Below are 22087 nucleotides of genomic sequence, written 5' to 3' on the forward strand. Positions count from 1 at the left end.
ACAGTTAAAGGGGGGGGGGGGGGTAGAAACTTAGGCCTAGTCATATTGTCAAATCTCCAGTTAGACTTAGTGTACAGCCCTATGGAGTTTGTCTAAATAGCGTTTCTAAATTCCTAATTTGGCCATTCTGTCCATTATTGTCGTAAAAAAGTCAGTTGCCACCGGACCTAACAACTCTTCTGGGGGAAACCCGGGCACATGTGTGTTTTTTGTGACTATTTAAATATGGACTTAGTTATTGGCACCTACAAATTATAGTGGATAGAATTGGAAATAATTTGGTGAAATGAGTTAGGTGAGGTGCCTGTTAAACCTTTGGACTTTTGGAACAACCTTGTTCTGCAAAACAAAGACTTGTTTCCACAACAATCAAGTGCTATTTCTTCTGGAAATTCAGCTTGGAAAATAATATATTCAAAAATGGAGCTTGCCTTTTTATTGTTTCCCCTGCTGGTTTATTCCATATTATTTAAAATAAGGTTTATGTCTAAAGACTTTCATAGGGTAATATGAATAAGCATCGCAGTTCCATTTATATACGTACAGAAATTTTTTTCAAATAGTAGGAAAACACTAAGGAAATAAGATAATTCCTCATAAAAATTATCTGGAAAAACACACACAAGATGTTTGATTCAATAAGATCGACATAATTATCCAAAAATTGTCCAACATTTAAAGAATTAGGATAAGACTACTCAAATCGTCATCATTAATAAACATGATGGCGTTCATATTTAGGATTCCGGTAACAGCACCACACTTTGTCCAGGAACCGAGGGACTAAAAATAGATTTGGATAATATTACAGGTATGCCAAAGTATGATTTTAAAAAAAGATAAAAAATGTTTTTTTCTTTTCTTCCCGTCCTCTTCCGCCTGCATGGCTCCACGTTTACCGCCACACCAGACCATGAATCTCATTACCCAGCAGAAATCTATTGATTGTCACCAGTGAGTGGGGCCGATCGGTTTCCTTAGGGATAGAGTACTGATCCCAAAAATAACAGAATATAAAAGGTTTGAGAGGGTATAATAACATTTTTATGGTGTCTAGTTGTATTTTAGTGTCCTCACCTACTTTACACCTTTCCTGTTTGATTCTGTTGGGTTTTCATCTTGATTTATTGTTGTTGGTTTCTCTTCCTTTTCTTTTTATGTAATAATTATATCACTATTTATAGTCTGGTTAAATAGCTATAACTACCTAAACTGGTTACCTAAGGTATCAGTTCAGTTCACTAGTTATGTTTACTGCATGTCAAACTCCTAAAAGCCAAATAAAACGGCTCAAACTGAAAATGTAATTTTAAACTAAAGTTAATAGAAACCTAAATCGGCAGAACTAGAAAAAGATCAGACAAACTGATCTAATTCAGCCTAATTAAATGTCCTGTATCTTCAGTGTTCGGAGGCACCATGTCTAGAATGTACCGCTTCCCCACGACTGATGGGAACCACCTACGGGTGCTGGAGCAGATGGCTGAGAGCGTCCTCTCGCTAAACGTCCCCAGACAGTTTGTCAAGCTGCTGCTGGAGGAGGACACCGCCAGGTACCAACCAACACACATGTACATGTCTGACATTTACGTTGTCACGTTGTTACACAAGATGAAGAAAGCAGCAGAAATCCTCAAAATTGAGAAGCTGAAACCAGAGAATATTAGCCATTTTTGCTCAAATAGTGAAAACCGTAATATCAAATGCATGTTCAGACAAGGGTACCAATGTTGCTGTAACACCATGTGAGTTTTATACACATTTACTCTCCTCTGTAGCGCTAACTGCCGTCTCTCCTAACATCTCTCCAGGGTGTGTGAGCTGGAGGAGCTGGGCGAGTTGTCCCCCTGCTGGGAGAACCTGCGGAGACAGATTGTCTCTCAGTACCAGACCATAATACTCGCATACCAGGAAACACTGTCCGACCTCAATCACTACAGAGGTGAGAGGTTTCTCAGAGGCCTCTTGTTGTCCCGTAAAACAGTAAATCATATATCATCATATAGGTCTGGGCCATAATTCAATATGATGATGTATCGTCTTTCAGTGGAATCACATCATGATGAAATCATATCGTGATATACAATTACGCTGTCTAAATTCATAATAACAAGCACATACTCACTCAATTTTCTCAGTAAAAAATGTCATTTAAAGAATTGCAGACTTGTTTTGACATCACACTATTTTTGTGCATGGATGTAGACTTAGACTTAGAGACTTAGACTTCTCTTTTTTGTTTATTGTTATTATTGTAAATATAGTAAATAAAAATACTACCACTCTATTCATTTGAAATGTCATTGTAAAGGTGAATTTTGTTAAAGGAGCACCAATTGTCAACCCCACAATATCGTCGCAATGTCGACATTGATGTGGTCAAGAATATTGTGTTATCTGGTTTTCTTCCCTCCATATCTCTCTATATCGCCCACCCTACCATTATGTAAGTTTTTTAACAAGTTCCCAGTTCTGTTTTTCACATTCAATCCTCTCCCCCCCCCCCCCCCCCTGTCCTCGGCAGGTCCATCGTTTAAAGCCAGTAACCTGAAGCTAGAGGAAACTCGAGTTCATGCCGACCAACCTGCACGTCCAGAGGATGAGGGTGCAGGATGAGCTGGGCTTCGGTGAGACTGGACCCCATACAACATGGACAACCAGATACTACTACACACACACCCACACACACACACCCCACACACCACACCCCCACACACACACACACACACACACACACACACACACAACTCATCTTTTCTCTTCCTCTCCAGAACACACGTATGATGTGATAACCATCGGAGCTCCGGCCGCTCACTGCCAAGGTTTTAAAAACAGCGGTTTGAGGAAACTCATCCAGAAATTTGAGGAGGCAAAGAAACAGTAAGTTCAGAGGGGATAAACTGGGAAAACTGACCATTAAAAAGAAGAAAAGATGGCATTTGCATGTTTCCCCTCCCCCAAATCACACTGATATACCTGCTCTTTTTGTTGCTTTCTTCATTTTTTTACTTATTTTGTTACAAATTGGAGAAACCATTGATTCATATGAACTTTTTTGTGTGAAAGATGTATCTTATTTATTGTACTTTATTTCTTCATATATTTGGCTAAAAAATGCATTGTTTCTTCAACTATTGCATTAATTCTCCCGATCAGTTCTATGGCTTCCTCCTTAATTTTGTTTTTGTTACTTTTTATTGATCAGCGTATATGAGGAGGAATGGTGAGTTGCTGCACTGCTTTTCTTGTTTTTTTTATTTCTTTGTGAACTGTTTGCCTCCCACTGCCTTGTACCACCACAAAAAAAAATACTTTCACTCTACTTTGAGTTGCACAAAAGCGTTTAATGATTCCCGAGCATTGTGGAGGAACTGGTGAGTAGGTTAAGGGTTAATGAATGTGATCTGCAAACACATGAAACATTGTTAGACATCACATTGCTTATGTTAACAGCCACAAATAATGACCCATGATGCATTTGGTTTCAACAGTGTTTGTAACTGAAATGTCCTGTATGTTGAACACACAAGCACACGTATGTGTTAAACTCAGATATTTTACAACACGGTACACAAGTTTGTTGAAATACCGCTCATTTTGTAAATTAAGTCATGGATGTCTAGTAAAAACACATATTTATAAAAGACTTGGAAAACATTTGAATCAGACATTAAAGCACCGATTAGAACGTCTAAAATTCTCATAAAGATCCATGTGAGTTTCTAAAGTGAACGGTATCTGCCCCGGTCCTATGTATTGAAGTCACTTGATGTTGTCTCGTGTTTACCTGTAGCATTTTTATAGTTACTGATTAGGACTGTTAAGAACAGGCATGTGCATGTAAATGCTATGTTATCAACTAAAATGGTATTTGTAAGACTTAAAAAAAAAGGCCATTTTTCCTTAGATGTAGACTCTAAGACTCAACAATCAACTCTAAACTTTACATTTTGAGGGTGTAGTGTGTCATCAGCATACACTCATAAAGTCGCGCTGCTAAAAGCATCAGTCTTTGCTTTGTGTAGCAGCGCCGTGTCCAGCTCGCAGTCCATCGTCTACATACCCCAGGACATCGTCCGTGCCAAAGAGATCATCGCCCACATCAACACGCTGAAGACTCAGGTCAGCTACTACGCAGAGAGGATTTCACGCGCTGCCAAGGATCGATCCGCCAGCGGACTGGAGAGGACACTCGCTATTCTGGCTGATAAGGTATGTTAATGTAACGCCATGTATCACCATAAGCACTTTAGTGTGTAACCTTTTAATATCAATGAACGTCCGTTACATTTAAGCTGTTAACAAATGAGTTGCTACATAGCTAATTAAGGCTAGCAGCGCCACGCAACCCCCTCTGTGCTTCTCAGTATTGTTTAGAAACTGATGTCATCCGGCAACTTCCGCATGCAGAAACTCAAGAGAAGATATTTCTCTCGTCTGAAGAGTCCATGTTTTTTAATCCTTTGTGTCCTCCTTGGCTACTAGCCACTGCGTAGAGGGGGGGGTCGGTAATGGAAGGCTTGTATCATGTGGAAAAGCCGTCAGTTTTGTTGTCATTACTTAGAATTCCTCATGGGGGACAAGGAAACTACGCACTATAGCTTTAAGCTTTTATGTTGTTTTGCACTGACGAAATGTAACTGATACCTTGTCCTCTCTTGTCCTTGTCCCTCTCAGACTCGTCAGTTGGTGACGGTATGCGACTGTAAGCTGCTGGCTACAGCTATTCAGGCCCTAAACGCAGCACGGCCCGAGTACATCGCCTCCAAAGTGTCTCCCTCCGCTGACTCGGAACAAGTAGTCCTGCGTAACGACCAGGACACGCTGCTCGCCAAGTGGAGTGGCAGCAACAGCCGATCCTCTCTGCACGTTGACTGGCATGAAGAGGAGTGGGTGGGTTCATTAGCTAGTTAGGAATCACCAAAACTAACCAAAAGACTTTTATATTGATTACAGATTGTGTCATATCTGATGTCATTTACTAAAGTTGTGCCACATGTGGACGTGAAGGGCTTAGTTTTTATATTAAGACTCTCAGCTGCACTGCAATACTGAAAATGTGGGAAGAGGATTTAAATCATTCTCCCCACTAAAAGGTTTATTATGATTAAATTGATCTCAGTATTTATTATATTGGGAATAAATTGTCTATTAGCAGGATATAGTATGATTTAACTGCTTGGTACACTTTTAGTCATCACGTCATTTGTCCATGCAGAATATGATGCACACATTTCTTTTTGTTTTCATCAAATATTCATGCATCGGGCTAAAAAACTGAAAAAACAACTGATGTTGTTCTTAATTAATATGCTAAACTACTCATCTACATTTGCTTGTTTTTCCTGTTTTTTATATGCTAATTAAACACTGTAAACATGGCTGTACATGTTACAGAATTAGTCCAACCATCAGTGTTTTGCTTCTGTCTCCCCAGGCAGCCAAACACAGTGGTTATGTAATGGAGTCAGAGCTCCACATTTGCTCGCATTACATAAAATCTTTGTTATGGAAAACTGTGGTGTGCTCCCTGATTTGCATACGGATGTGATTCATCACGTCTTCTTTCCCCTCTAGCCCGATGATTTTACCGACTGTAATTTCTGTGTCAGCCCTTTAGTGTTTCTTACGTAGCTCTGCTTGTGTGCCTTGTGTCCATCCCTTGTCAGGAGAAGGTTTGGGGGAATGTGGATAAATCTCTGGAGTGCATCATCCAGCGTGTTGACAAGCTGCTTCAGAAGGAGAGGAGGCCCAGCGTCAGCAGTCAGGACAGTGCACTGACTGACCTGCAGGGCGGCGCCAGTAAGAAAGGTAACACACACATAAAATAGACTGTACTTACCTATTTCTTTCTATTCTTTCTGGTTTCTTATCTATTTTTAAGGGTATAAATGTGACAAAAAATAGGTGGATCCCCTGAAACTAAGTTTACATGTAGTCACTAAATTAGGTATTTTTTGCAGTTTTTGCTTGCTTTTATTTCTTTCAATGATTTTGTTGACCCCCCCCAACAATAAAAATAAATAAAGTAAGTGACTAAGAAGGGGGACAAATGAACTACATTACAATACATGCAACTTAAAAAATCCGTAACTAATAAAAAATAAAAAATTGCAATAAATTGACAAATATAGTTGATTGACACAAGTATAAATTAACACCACTGTGTTTGGCTGTGAAAAGACGAGGAAAAGGAAGGGAAAAGACGAGCTTTCTGGATCAACCCAGGAAGTATCCCATCATTACCTTCATCATCATCATCATCATCACCTCCACGGTCATCATCACCTCCACCATCCTCTTCCTCTCTGCCGGCCCTCTGCTCCGCACAAGAGTTCTGTAGGTTGATTTCCTTCCTTATGTCTGTTTTGCTTTTTCTGTCAAGCCTTCTGTTTTTAGGTCCCGTTTCTTTAGTTTAGGGTTCTCGAGTTACGGCTTCTGACAATGTTCTTTACTTAAAAGAAAGCGGGTACTTCTTAAATTACTTATCCTATTGTGAGGAAAAACTGTCAAGTGTGGGATGTTTTGTTTTTATGTGCAATCTTTGTCGTCTTTTTGCTCTGTCCACAATGTCGCAGCATTTCTGTAGTTAAAAGCAGAAAATTAGAAACATCTGTTCGCCGGTGTAAGTGCTGCTTCATGTCTGAGCGTAACCAGGGATCGTATTTGACATTTTGTGCTTACTCCACATGTTGTTGTACTGGATCAGGTTCACAAGTCTATCCAAACTTTTACTCCAAAATACGCATACACTGTTGAGAAAACTGCCCAACAGACTAGAGCCACAAACGTTTTTATTTCAATCAGTAGATCTAAACATGCTTTATAGCAAAAGCTAAACTGTTGTTGGATAGATCGTTGACCCTGTTGTGTAGTGTTTTCTATGTGTGTGTCTCTGCTGCCCTGTGTGGCTTACAGCGCCCGCTAATCATGCATGTTGCACCTCCACCCCTCTTCCAGATGGAAGCCCTAGTGCTGAGGAGGCGTACCCAGGTAAGAGCTTCTATCCCACCCGTGCTTCTTTGCGTCTTTCCCTAACTCTTCCCCACTATGGTTCAACAATAAATATATGATTGTCATGTTAGATTATGATAAGCCAGAGTATAAGCCAGTTAGTCTATTTCAACCTGCCCATTGAATTGATATTTGTACATACAGGTATTTCACTGCTAATGCTTAAGATTTTTTAATATACCACCACTTGATTTTATGTAAAATTCTTTTTTAAAAAGCAACTTAACACTGTGTTTTAGCTTCAACACTGTCCATTCACATGTTCAGATAACTAATTTAAGCACACAACACCTTTTGAGATGTACATATACAACAGTTCGATGAATTCTGGATGACCCTTATGTCTTAGTAGGGAGGAAATTTCCCAAACGGGAGTATATGTGACATCATACGTAGGGTGTGTACAAAGCAACACCATTTTGGGGGTCAAGAGGAAAAAACTACACAATGTTCTGTGGGGAAACGCAAAGAAAGTTGCGGTGAACACTACAGATTCCAACCTGGGACTATAAAGTATAATAAAGGGTTTGACATCACAAAGGCAATACCTGGTTCTGCTGTGATTAAGAGAGACTAAGAGGTTTCTTCTTCTTTTTTTTTTAAAGAACAACTTTGTTAGAAGTTGTATTTTGTTATATTTGGGGAAAATGTCCCGTTGGGAAATGTAGGTCATCTTCAGGATTAAATCCAGATTTTTTTATTTTCTTGAAGTTTCTTGTAAAGAAATACACACAACTTTTAAATGCACCTGCGCTTTACACAGTGGAGTATGGTCTCTATCAGCGCTCCTGCTTTTTCTGCTGCTTCTCTGTTCTGTTTTCTGTTTCTGTCTGGACTGAACTCTTAAAAGATGAACTAGCATTATTCACACTAAACATCACTTTAACTGGGCTAACACTAACATTAGATTGCACCGTGGGGATGAGTGTATTGGTGTTTAATCCAACCTCTGTAATGTATTTATCCACACTTTGCATGCATGTGTGTTTCCCAGGCGAGTGGAGCGAGGCGTTGTACCCTCTCCTCACAACGCTCACCGAGTGCGTTGCCATGATGAGCGACAAGGCCAAAAAGTCCATGGTCTTCCTGCTGATGCAGGACAGCGCCCCGACCATCGCCATGGACCTGTCGCTGCAGTACCGCCGCGACGTGGTCTTCTGCCAGACGGTACGCAGAACCACACACACACGGGAACACGATATTTAGACACATTTACATGCTCATCGTAGAATAAAGAGTTCATAAATCTGTACTGGACGATGCAAAGGCCCGGGGCTTGGTGGATGTACAGTGGTCATGTGACTTTTGAACACTTGTGTAAAAAGAGAGACAGAAAGGAGAGAAACAATATAAGAAAGTGAGACAGAAAGAGAGGATTTCTTCCCCCTGTTGACCAAACACTCTCCCGACGTTACAGCCCAGAGGTAGCGTCGATGTTGTGGATTTTACTTTACAACCTATTTTAACAGCCTCTTATTTCTGGAGTTGGCTCAACAATAGTTATTATAATAATAATAATATTTACTCAGCAGGTTCATTGTAGATATTTTAGACTTGAGATCTCTCCAGCCCTAGGGGTATAATAGTGGAGACTCACACATGGAGTTAAACCTTGGTATCCAATCCACATGTTTACAAGGAGCAAGGTTTAAGAAATGATAAGGTAGAAGATAAAAAAACATTGGACCTAACCAAAAACTGAAAGTCAGCTGGTGTTCAATCAAAGTCCAGCAAGTACACAGATAATAAGAGCTGTAACAATTAGTCAGTTGACAGAAGATTAAACAAATAAATGTAAATCAAGGTCATTTCTAAAGTTATTTTTCAAGCATGCATGGCAAAATATTCCCTATTTCAATCTTGTCAAATGTGAGGTTTTCTTTGTCTTGTGTCATAACAAATTATTATGCTTGTGATGATAAATGATAATAACTGTTTTGGGGGTTTTGGACAAAACACGCAATTTAAAGACATCACCTTGGGCTCACTGTAAGGAAACTGTAGTGGGCATTTTTCATTATCATTAATCAACAAAATAGCTTTAAATTTCAGTTCATGGGAGTAAAATAATGTATCAGCTACGTCTTCTTTAATGTGCATTCATTAATAATATGCAATAACACACTGAATAAGATGCAGCTGAGCATTTTATTCCCCAATGCCGAATAAAGAAACAATAAATTGACATGTATTCTGATTCTTATTCCTGACAGTTACATAAAACGTGATATCCATATTAGATATCCATATCCTTATTTCCAATTAGTCTAAATATGTTTTGACTTACATATTCTAGAAAATCTTGAGATAATTATTATCTAAAAAGTCTATTATCTACCAGTACATTAAAAGATTGAGATTGAGACTGAGTACGTCCTCGTCTTTTAGCAGACAGAGAAATGCCTAAAAGCTGCTGTGTGGTGGTATTAATTACCAACAGAGTAAATAACCCTGAACATAACATCTGATGTGAGGAATCGGCAGGGAGAAGGAAAAGGCGGGGGGGAGGGGCGGGGGGGGACCTAAATGATTTCTGTCCTAATAAAGACAGCGATACTTTACAGTGCTTGATACAACATTGACTTAATGATTGTGTCCCATTTATGGATGAATCAGCTGTAATAGATGCTGTGACTGTGTGTGTGTGTGTGTGTGTGTGTGTGTGTGTGTGTGTGTGTGTGTGTGTGTGTGTGTGTGTGTGTGTGTGTGTGTGTGTGTGTGTGTGTGTGTGTGTGTGTGTGTGTGTGTGTGTGTGTGTGTGTGTGTGTGTGTGTGTGTGTGTGTGTGTGTGTGTGTGTGTTGCAGCTCACTGCTCTCATCTGCGGCTTTATTATCAAACTGAGGAACTGTCTGCGTGACAACGGATTCCTCCGACAGCTCTACACCATCGGCCTGCTGGCTCAGTTTGAGTCTCTACTCAGCACCTACGGTACACACACACACACACACACACACACACACACAGTTGTAGATGAATCAGATTATCACTGATACCCACGTGTGTGTTCCCAGGAGAGGAGTTGGCCATGTTGGAGGACATGAGTGTCGGCATCATGGATCTTCGTAACGTCACCTTTAAGGTACAGAGATGATTATTCGTCCCCATGAGGTCACTGCAACTGCAGCTATTTAGTAGAAAGCTGCTGATAATCATCATAATCTGTCCATTTTATTTTATTTTCTTATTTACTTTCTTGTTATTTTTGATTCTGCATTGCTTCCATTCTGACATTTTTTGTTCCCTTTCTGTTTTACGTCTCTATTGAGACTGAAAATACATAATATTATATATAATATAACCCTAACTCATTGATTCATTAGTTAGAAATTGTGATAATCGATTAATTCTTTTTTATTAATTTTTTTAATTGACAAACAATTACTTGTTCCAGCTAAATATCTTTTTAAAGACTAAAAAAAGTCCAGGGTGCTCAGGAAGTTCAGTCACATGTTGGAAGGTGTTTTTCAATTAAGGGAATTCAATTAAGTATTTAAAAAAAAAAATGGAAATCCCAGTCACTCTTCTTCAAAATAAATTAAAAATCTTTTATTTTGCTGGCTATTGCATAATAGAAAATGTTAAAGACGTTGCTTCTCCCCATGTCTTTTACATTTTCTATTATGAAATAGCCAGTAAAATAAAGGCTTTTTGGATAATTTGGATTTCTTGGATTTCCCTTTTTTTCTATAAATGTCTTTTAATTTCTGACGGACATTTTAAACTGCTGTATGTGCAGCAGAAATCTTAAAAACCTAAAAATGAAACCAATATTAGAATTACTGCCATATGCTATGAGGAAAATATGTTATAGCGTTCGTGAATATCGCCTTAACGATTAATAAAGAGATTAAAATGTACTCAGTTCTGCATTTCTGATGCTTTCAGTTTTCTGTTGAAATACAACAAACTCGCATTTGAAAACTTGAATTTAAAACGAAAGGAAATCATTTCCAGCCTTCTTTTATTCAAACAAATTGAACATTGAATTAATGTAAAAGGCATTGCTAAAGAAAGAATGACAGTTGTGTTTTAAAGTGTAGTTTTCTACATAAGAAGTGTCTTTTGTGTTAATTGCTCCAGTTGATATCTCCATGATGAAAGAAAAAACGATATATTGTGCAGCCCTGATTACATTTCTACGCCTGCGTGTTCATGCACGTTACTTTAAGGTGACCCAGGCCACCGGCAGCTCGGCCCCCGACATGTTGCCGATCATCACCGGGAACCGGGACGGCTTCAACGTCCGCATCCCGCTGCCGGGGACCATGTTCGACGCGTTGCCCCGGGAGATCCAGAGCGGCATGCTGCTGAGGGTCCAGCCGGTGCACTTCAACGTCGGCATCAACGAGCAGCAGACGCTGGCTGAGAAGTAAGGGAGTGAGCAGGAGAAGACGAGAAGACGGAGTCTTTGTGAAGTCATATACACTGTTTTAGCACTACAGAGGAAGTTGGGCTGCTCCCCAGTTTTATGAATGAAAACGTGTTTCTTTCTGTTGTTCAGGTTCGGAGACACGTCCCTGCAGGAGGTCATTAACCTGGAGAGTCTCTCGAGGCTGAATTCATACTACGAACAGTTCAAAGAAGTCCTGCCTGAAGACTGTAAGTACTGACGTGGACTAGACTTTAACTATAACAACAACGACATGGCGAGGAACCATGTTCTTCACTTAGTGCTGAGGCAAAATGTTGGCTTTTCACAATAAAACTTTACGTGGGTGGAAGTGCTTTGACTTCACCCTTGTGTTGTCTTCCTGTCCACCATGAAACCTTTTGGGGTTTTCTTGGTAAAAATTAGAAATAAAAAAAAACAATTCAACGTTTCGGTCATATTTTTGACACTTTTGTCACTTTTCCTTGATCTTTTGGTTTTCAACTTTCTGTTATTAAAAAAATCAACATGCTATAAAATTGAGTAAAACCCCCACATTTAATGAAAGTAATGAACTGATCAATTATTTCACTTTTAAAAAGGTTTTATGGAACTATCCATGTCATTTTATTTGTTGAAAGAAACACAACTTTCTGATAAAGGAACTTTTTGAAAATAGGTCAAATTGACCCGAGGACACCTGGAGGGTTAAGTACTGTTGAAGCGTACTTAGTACTTCCATTTCATGCTACTTCTTACTCAGTCACACACACTTTACTTCTAATTTTCAAGTACATTTTGCTGATAATACTTCTGTACATATACATAAAAGGGATTATAAATCCAGGAGGATTACTTCTAATGGATTAGTATTACATGGTGGTACTTAAAGGATCTGGATACTTCTTCCACCAAATTCTATTCAAATAATGTGTACATTTATGTGTGTATGAATGTGTATATGTGCCTGTAAGTGTAAGTATACTGTACATATATAAATAGGTTAAGAATTAAAAGAGTGTAGGAGCAGAAAGGTTGTTGTTTTTTAACATGGGAACTGAAATGCACAGTACATGTGTTTATTTATCTCTTTTATTTTTTAACATGTTCCAAATAAACCTAATCAAACATATTTAAGAGCAAACCACCATCTGTATTAGTAATTTTGTCATTTTACGTTGTTTAGCGGTCTTAATTCCTGTCTTTCTTCCTCTGACTGCTTAATGCTCTGATGTTCTTCTCACTATGTCTCCTCTTTTAATTTCTTTTTTCCTCATCTTCTCCCCCCCCCCAGGCCTCCCAAGGTCTCGTTCTCAGACTTGTCTCCCTGAGCTGCTGAGGTTTCTGGGGCAGAACGTCCACGCCAGGAAGAACAAGAACGTGGACATCCTCTGGCAGGCGGCCGAGGTGACGTCTCTGACGACACCTTAGTGTTTTAAGGAAAACATCAACTATCCCTATTTGTTCCTAAATGGCTTAAACCTGTCTTCCCTCGCTGTCTCAGATCTGCCGCCGGCTCAACGGGGTTCGTTTCACCAGCTGCAAGAGTGCCAAAGACCGGACGGCCATGTCGGTGACCCTGGAGCAGTGCCTGATCCTGCAGCACGAGCACGGCATGGCGCCGCAGGTCTTCACGCAGGCCCTCGACTGCATGCGCAGGTAGGACGCCCTCGCCGTGCCTGAATGGAAAAGAAAAACACACAAAATGAAAACCAAACCTGGGCAAAAACTTTAGAGATCCAGATTCCTTTTTTTATTTCTTGACTGCCAGCGGTCCTCATCGGGTCTAAAGAAATCTGGATATTCATATTTTATATTATATTTGGGGGGAAAATCTTTTCTTTACACCATGCAAAATGCAGTATTTTGATGTAAAAATTATAATTTCAGCTGAACACAGATAGATAGATAGATAGATAGATAGATAGATAGATAGATAGATACTATAGATAGATACTATAGATAGATACTATAGATGGATAGATAGATAGATAGATAGATAGATAGATACTATAGATAGATAGATACTATAGATAGATACTATAGATAGATAGATAGATACTATAGATGGATAGATAGATAGATACTATAGATGGATAGATAGATAGATAGATAGATAGATAGATAGATACTATAGATAGATAGATAGATATTTATTGATCCCAAAAAATGGGAAATTACGGTGTTATAGCAGCACACGTACATTAGTCACACAACACAGAATATAAATATAAATGAGATACTAGTAAACGATATACATACATACAGTATACATGAAATAATAATAGGAATAAAATATAAGAATTAAATAAAATATAAGAACAAAGATTTAAATGAATACAAGATGGGAAAACAAAATGTTCAACTGCTTAAATAATATGCTAAATGTTTGCTAAAATGTAAATGAACCAGTTGTGCAGGTTGCATTAGTGCAGTAGTGTTGTGTCTAAAAGTGTCATCTAGCGCCCAGTGATGACATGTTAAAGAGTTTTATTGCCTGTGGTAGATCCAAATCTTTAACAGCAGGGACACAGCTGTAAAGGAAAGAAAGTGTTGCCCATGCGTGGTTTGAAAACCACTTCCTGCTTCCTCTGTGAGACAAATTAAACAAGGTCATTAAAACAAGGTCCAGGTCATATCGAAGGGAATACTTGATTATTTAGAAATTCACTTGGTTGCTTACTTCACCAGACTCTTGTCAGAAAGGTCCAAATTTAGGTGATAACCACTGTTGACCCTTTTTTTGACCAGTGTCTACAGGAGCGAGGGACCTCACTGGTATTACATTTATTTATTTAATTTTATTAATTTATTTGACAGGGACAGTGGACATTAATTAACATCGCTGTAAATGCACCAGAATCAGCCAAAAGGCTCTTTTTCATCTGTTGTCCCTGGACAGATCTTAAAAATGTCTCCCCAAAAAAAAAAAAAACAATAAGAAAATTACAGTCAACAATACAAATATAAAAAGCAGTAAAACAGATACAACTCTTTAAATCCCGTTGATAAACACAGTGTACAAATGTAATACAGACATTAGGGGAAATAAAAATTTGAAAAATTGAAAAAAAAAAGATGCTACACATAAACACAATAGAGACACAAGTGGCAGCGCGGTTGGGTTGAGTGAAAATACATTTTCTTATTAATGCTGACATGTCTGATGTTGGTCTGTTTGTCCGTCTTCTTGTCCTGTTTTGTCTTTACATCCATCTGTGCAACATTGTCTTGTCCTGTGTTGTCTGTCCTTGCTGTAGAGTCTGAGTTGCTAACAAACTCGCAGAGTATTTTTATTTTATTTGTATCATCGGAGCACTTTCCCTTCTATCGTCGTCGCCTTTTCTTTTCCTTCATCCATTTTTAATTTAGGTTGTAAATCACAAGGTTTAGTTTTCTTCTACACTGCAGCCAAGTCAGTTTTAGTGAAATTATTTTTTCCCCGCACGGGTTAGCCGACTAGCAGCACGGCGAAAACACACATACCAGACTTATCCATCTGTAAATCCGATTTAAAAGAAAAAAGCAGAATAAAAAGATCATTTTAGAAGAGAAGAAACGGTCAGTAAAAACAAATAATTAGCACAAAAAAAAAACTGACAGTTGGCAAGATAGTTTGAAAAGTGTTGGTTTTATTTCCTAAATAATAAACCGATTTCCAGAAAAAACACGTTGTTTAAAATGCTTTCCAGCTACTGAGCAAAATAACCAATGTGATAAAAGACAGTGACAGAAGAATGAAGGTGTTTCCGCTTCCAAATAGCTTTAATGATGAGTCTGTTCAAGAGGACGGACATCGTGTTGTCTTTGTCCCCACAACTCACAGAATATAGGTTTTATATTCAAGTGTTTGTATTTTTGTGTTGTTCTAAGTGGAGTTTTATGTGACTTTGTTATATTTTGTTGTTAAGCCCATGTAAAGAAAAGAAAAAGATGTAATCCCACCTGTCTGCTTTTTACTGAATAAAGCTTCACCGCCACAAAGACACTCGCATGATACAACATCTCTTCTCCTTTTCCTCTCCTCTTTTTCCTCTCCTCACACCTTTTCCTTTTTCCCTCCCCCTCTGCTCCATCAGCCGATGAGCATGACAATAGCTTTTGGATCATTTTTAGAGCTCGAGTTGTTGAAGTTAAGAATGGTTTTGAGTTGTGATGCATGTTGGAAAAAGCTTGAAGATATTATATCCTTTCCCTCCAAATTTTCCCTCCATTCCACCACTTTTTTCCTCTTAAAGATAATAAGTAGTAATGAGCAATGGACAATACACCCTTAAAATACATTCTGAAGCCAGGTCTGTAACAGGTACTTACTGCATGTTAGCTTTGTTAGCATTTCTCAATGAAACCCAACAGCGTGCTAGCTTGTTTGTTAGCATGCAGACACAAGTTTCTGATCCAGGGTGAAAACTACTTCAATATGTCACCTAATCCCTTGATTTTAAAGATGTTGGTTTCAATAGTCACAAGTGAAACCAAGACACTTTTTCTGCAGTGTTTCCTCTGTTTCTTCGTCCTCCTTCACCCCATGTCTTAGAAAACATGGCCATGGTGAGCCATTGCTGTTTATCTTCTTTCCTTTTCTGAAAGACGTAGAAACGGCTTTCTTAATTTTCTCTTTTTTCTCTTTCTCTTTTTTCCTCTTCCTCTGTTTCCCGCCTGTTTGACTTTGTCATGATTTGGCTCATCTTTGCGGGATTGTTTTTTATTCTGGTTGGTTTGTGATTCATTTCCATTCGTTGTGCCCTCCATACGATTTGTATCGCTTGTTATTCTCATGTCCCACCATGGATGGCTGTCCATCATCGCGGCTGAGGCTTCTTTGGGATTTGTCGGCGGCATCACCTGTTACTTTGCCATTTCACGTCTGTGCGTGCTTGTGAACATGCCATCTGTTTATTTTGGCTTTGTTGCAACACACGCTTTCTTCCCTTCTTGACAATCTTTTATTTTCTTTATCATTTAATCTCCTCCTTCCTCCTCTTTTTGCCCTTATACTTTTTCTTCACCTGTTTCCGTCTCTTCCCTCCTCTCTTCCTTTCATAACCTCTCCTCCACCACCTTCCCCTTCCTCGTACATTTTTGGCTGCTCCACACCTTCTTCCTCCCGCCTTCCCGTGACTCGGCAGAATTGGGACAAGGGAGGGGGTGATCCAGAAGAACCTTAGCGGCTTGCTGCCGGTGCGGGACTTCCGGCTGGACCCCAGTCTCCTGTACACGCTGCCCCTGCTGGCCCTCAGCCCCAACCTCTTGGTGGTGTGGATCTTCCTCAGCGTGGCCTATTTCCTGGCCAAACTCCGCTGCAGCTGAACAGCCGCCAGCTGCTCTCTGTTGGGAGTGACCCACGTTTATTAGGAGGGGCGGGAACACTCCACACTGAACCCCCGGGGTGTTTCTGAAACAGTGCCACAGTCCTGTGAGTGTGTATGTGATTCATGCACTCTGATTCTGTACAGCATGTACACGCTGTCCCACCCTGACTAAGGGCTCGACACAGCTGATGCCCCATCTATAAACGACCAAATGTCCCTATGAAACAGCTGCTCTGCATCTGTAGAACCCAAAACACAATCTTTATCTGTAGTCCATTAATTGAAGGGTGGTGGTTTATATTTAGGATTTAGAAAAATTGTCTCAAAACTGTGCATTCGCATCCAAATCTCACTGATGCAGTTCTGGTGGATAGCGCCCTCTAAAGGACAGAGCTGGGATCTGTGGGACTGTCAGTGGGTGCTCGGCCTTAGTCTGCCTTAGTTTCAATCTGTCACGGACAACAAAGAAGACAGAAAACACAAAGGGACAGTTTATGTGATACGTATGGTATATAAATACAGTATATAGGCCAGAAATTACATCAGATTTGTGAATATGTATAAACATATGCAGATTATATATTAATCTTGCTTTCAGGAAAGAGTTGTTGATGGTAGCTATTATAATGGAAATTGATTTTTCTCCTTTCATTTGTGCGATATGTCTAGCTTGTTTGATTTACCATTGTCTTCCATGTGCTTTTGCACCCTACAAGCTAAAATGGTGGAAACAAAAGGTTTTATTTGGTGCCAAAATTAAGGAAGCTTACCGTGCTTATGTATATTTTTTCCTACAGTATTTGTTTTCTTTTGTTTTTTAAGTCTTCCTGTTTTTTAGACTGTAGGAGGTATTTTGCTTCTATTTCAGCCTGTGCACTTTTCAGCTGATCTGGGTCAGTAATGACTATGTTTACATGCAGCTACATATATATTTTAACTAATATTAACCAAACTTTAGCATTTAAAAAGAGTCCATCTTTTAAAATGAATTGTCTGTTCACCCATATCTCAGAATAGTAGATGACAAAGTGTGTGAAAACTTGTCTTGGTTTAGTCCAAGACAGATGAACTGAACTTATGCACCCACTTCAACCAGACTAATATGGTGATATGGCCCAATTTAATGAAAACTTTAGTGCAAAAACATCACTGCTACATAAAAAAACATGAGCTTCTCTGCACCCCCCTACTCATTTGGCTCAAAGTGTTTTATATACCTTGAATGAGGCCCAGTGACAACATGCATGACCCATTTCCCAGACATAAGGAGCCATGTGATTAAAGGCCACTATGTTAATGTTCCTGTTTTAGCAAGTTTGTAGCAGAAACAAATATGCCCTTCCTGTGTCAGCTGACTCACCAAGGCAGCAACCATTGCACTGTTGACGCTAGCTGCAGATGGTGTGTGCACTGGAGTGAGTGCTAGTGTGTTGGGAGAAAACCTTTTATGTGTGTGATCTTGCATGCCGAAAAATATTGAGTATTGAAATTTGGCAAGGGACAAAATCATTTGTTGTAATAGAGCAAACAACACATGCTGACCGGGTATTTTAACAAGTCAAGAAGTAGACCGAGGAAAAACCTGGTTGAAAATATATAACTGCATTAAAACTGCCACCCAGGTGATTTCAATGGTTTTGGCTGATAATGCGTCTTCTCAGGACTGTGTGGGCTTGTACAGGCCTAATCAACCAGAAGTGAAAACACCTGTGTGGGTGTTAAGAGGCTTTAAATTGCTGCAAAATCAAAGGAACGATGAAAAACAACATATAATCGCAAATATTCAGCTCTCATAGACAGAAAACTACACTGATTTCTGTGGAGCTTGGAGTGTGGCATCGGAAATAATATAATGCAGTCATTATATACTAAGGTATGCAATGTATAGTCAGTAAGCAACTATATATGTAGTACTCCTGCGTTGAGTAATTAAATGAAATTCTGTGGTTAATGTTAATTTATACATTTCTGTTGCCAGTCCTGTGTGACTGGGTCCCATCGATGGCCCTGACCTGTTCTAGCCTGGCTGAGGTGTCCCTGTACTGCATGGGTTCAGTTCACGTGGAAAAGCAGCAACGTGTTTGATGCCATCAGGGGTTTCATGCTTTTGGCTCCCTGAGATTGAGTGGTTCCCTGTTTTCCTCAATGCACTTTCTGGACTCTCTGATTGGTCCCAGTGTGCCACGGCGGTCCAACCCACATCGGCTCTGTCTCGCCAATAGACAAAGTTAAAATCTTTGTGTTTTAAGGATGAAGTTTCTACTTGGCTAATGTTAGAATGTATGAGGGTAGGCTATTCAGGGGAAATGTGTTTGATTATGCAGTGTAGTGCCGTAGGTTCGACACCCTTTAGAGCATTTATGCGCACCAGTTTACATTTACTCAGATGTTAATTTAGCAACAAACTGGTACAGGTTGCAGCTATAAGAGTTAATTGTAGCATTAAAGGGTTGAGTTGTGTTAAGGAGTTAAGGATTTTATTTGTAGTTGAGCTGTTCTAGAGTGAATGAGGAAAGTATCCAAGCTTGTGCCAAATGCTTCAGTCAGGTTTTAAGGGATGAATTCAGGACCCAAGGATCTGTTTGCAAAGGGATAAAGTCAGAAAGGACGTCTCCTCCTTCTGATGCTGTCCACCTCCATGTTAGTTTATGTGTCCTTGAAATGGGAGTCAAGTTGGTTTAGTTTAGAGACCTCTTAGCTCACTTTACTGGACAATAATCTGGCATTATTTTATTTAGGGCAGCAATTTATTGGCAGATAATGCTTGAAAAATGACTAAAACAATGAATCAGATGCTGATTCATTTCCTCTCGATCAACTAATCAACTAATCAACAGACTAACTCGTCAGCTCTAATCTCACCCCAACTCCAAATAGTTTCCTTTGTTTGAAAGACTTCAGGATGCTTTATCTTACAAATCATGCACTTTTCATAGAGCTTCCTAGAAAGAATGTGTCATTTTGTGATGCTGTAACCCCCCCCCCCCCCCCCCCCCCCCCCCCCCCCCCCCCCCCCCAGCTACTTCCTATGTGTCTTATGTTGTTGTGGAAACAATTGTTAAGTTAGCGATACTGCAAAGCTCACAGTCTTATTTCCCAGCTACTACAGAATCTGCACCAATACTGTTTAACCCAACTGATATTTTCAACCAAAGTACAAAAATGAAGAATAAAATACTAAAATTGTTTAAAAAGGACAGCCTCAGATTTGACTATACTGTAGAATATGGCAAAGGGTGGCAATGTAGGAAATAAAAGGGGATACGAATCGTGTCACGCACTCCTCAACGAATCTTGCAATAAGAAACCAAGAGTGTTCAGGCTGCTTTACACACTGGAAACCTGCATTTTAAAAAGCAATGTCTCTCAACGTCTCTCTATGTCTCTCAATGTCTCTTAATGTCTCTCAATGTCTCTCTTTGTCTTAGCCTGTGAAGCCAAACGAGAGCGTCAGTCTCCTCCTCAGTGTCCTTGCTGCGATCTCATTAACACGGATATATCAGACCAAAAATAGCCCCCTTTGGGAGCTTACCTTGATCTCATGACCCCTGAACACTCAAACCCAGTATAATGATCCATGCCGTCTCACATACAGCAGGGTTTACCCCCCGAAAAGTTGTTAGGTCCGATGGCAAGAGTCTTATTTTCAACGAGGGCCCGGCTGGGGCCAGTCGCAGACCAATGGAGCCTTAATGTAGAGCCCAATAGTTTGAGTGATGCCAAATAATGGACAGAGTCACGAAATTGAGCTGTGTATCAGTCACTAGAGACACATCCAGTAGTTGTTGTAAATAAGGACGTTAATATTTATAGTCAGGAATATTGTTTATTAAGTGATTAAACCCAAAAGTAGAGACCTACCGCCACGAGCCCTTCCGATAAACGGTAGGAAACAATGCATCTTACTGTGTTGAGCTGTGTGTTTTAAAGGTACAGTTTGACATTTGGGGAATTATTTGCTTTCTTCAGCATGAAGAAAATAAAAGAATTTAGGAATTATTTCAGGAAATGTGAGGACCTCGTCCCTCCAGTGTAGAGCTACCTCTAAGAGACAGAAGTTATATATGTTAAACTTAGTTTATTTAAAAGAAGTTTAAATTACATTTAAGATGCAGATATGTACTTATATATAATCACTGAGCAGCAGGGGTGTGAAGGAATGGGAATTATTTTATGTAAAATCTATGGCAATCTGTTATAAAGTCATATTTTCAATTAATTCCCATACTTATACATATAACTACACTGAAGTCCTTGCTAAGAATATTAATTAAAAAGCATTATATCATTGGCCTTAAAGAGAAATATTTCTTTTTTTGCCAATATTGTTTTATTTTTTAGGGATTCTTATCTCTGCCCATGAATAGTATTTATGTATTGTCTAAAACGTGCTATACATTGTTATTCCAAAGCAGAGAATATGTAAATAATCCATACAATGTTAAAAGTATGCTTGTGCCATAACCGTCACGCTGTCACTTTAAATCCCAGCTTAATATGTCTTGTTATAATATGCAGATTTATGTTTTTAACATGTTTTAATTACTTGTCGTACTAATCTGTGACACAACTTGCACTTTCACACTTCTGAGCCCGCCTGTCAACGAGATAAATCAGATCATATGACCAGGTTGTTTGGGTTTGGGTTAATTGGAAAATAATTGTGTAACTAAGATCATAATTACCTGTGTTATTATGTTAAAAGGGAGTTATTGTTAGGATGTTGTTATTTACTGCTGACCTAATATCCAAATTCAAATATTAATTTAAAAATGTTTCACTTTTTCTTTTCCTTTCCTCATTTGGCGTTAAGTGCTCAGCAGCAGATAAATGTCCAGAAGCTTTCGCCCCGCTGCCTCACATGTTGCTTTAAATGTACCATGAACCTAAGAAATCCTCCAGTCGGTGTGTCCCTGAACGCCACACTCCTGTTGTAATAAACGTTTCTGCCTCCGCCTGCAGAGTAGAATCAGACTCTGATGAAATGTTGTGTCTTTATGGATTTGAAATATTAAAAAATCCTTTTCCTTAATCCACTAACCGGTGCGTGTGTGTGCGCGTGCATGTGTGTGTGCGGGTGTGTGTGTGTGTGTGTGCGCGTGTGTGTGTGTCACTCAGTAGCACTAATTTTTGTCTGCTGGTCATTTTTAATATAAATATGATAATCAATGTGTATTCAAACAGTTATCAAAGTTTAAAAGAGTTTTAAGTTTTTGTTTTTTTTTGTTACTTTGGATTAGTTAATCTAGTAATTCATTGATTTTCATTGACTTAAAAAAAAAAGCAATGACGCTCAACCCCCAGCAGAGTGAGTATCACTTTCTATTTTAGCATCATTCACACCCACCATCATTTCTATTATTTTGCCCTCATCCGCGCCCCCCCCCCCCC

General features: G+C 39.3%; 1 protein-coding gene across 1 annotated transcript in view; it reads left to right on the forward strand.

Moving 5' to 3' along the window:
- Positions 1–22087, forward strand: part of inpp4ab (inositol polyphosphate-4-phosphatase type I Ab) — a 41750-nt gene that overhangs the window by 18755 nt on the left and 908 nt on the right. The window contains 18 exon segments of the mRNA XM_032506367.1: positions 1406–1553; positions 1812–1942; positions 2525–2555; positions 2557–2627; positions 2772–2880; positions 3206–3223; positions 4029–4212; positions 4678–4893; positions 5670–5811; positions 6184–6339; positions 6961–6993; positions 8009–8181; positions 9820–9943; positions 10027–10094; positions 11185–11384; positions 11517–11614; positions 12679–12791; positions 12889–13043. Coding sequence (XP_032362258.1) covers positions 1406–1553; positions 1812–1942; positions 2525–2555; positions 2557–2627; positions 2772–2880; positions 3206–3223; positions 4029–4212; positions 4678–4893; positions 5670–5811; positions 6184–6339; positions 6961–6993; positions 8009–8181; positions 9820–9943; positions 10027–10094; positions 11185–11384; positions 11517–11614; positions 12679–12791; positions 12889–13043 — 2170 coding nt within the window.

Source organism: Etheostoma spectabile, chromosome 24 (assembly GCF_008692095.1).
Source record: "Etheostoma spectabile isolate EspeVRDwgs_2016 chromosome 24, UIUC_Espe_1.0, whole genome shotgun sequence".
In the NCBI taxonomy this organism is placed as follows: Eukaryota; Metazoa; Chordata; class Actinopteri; order Perciformes; family Percidae; genus Etheostoma; species Etheostoma spectabile.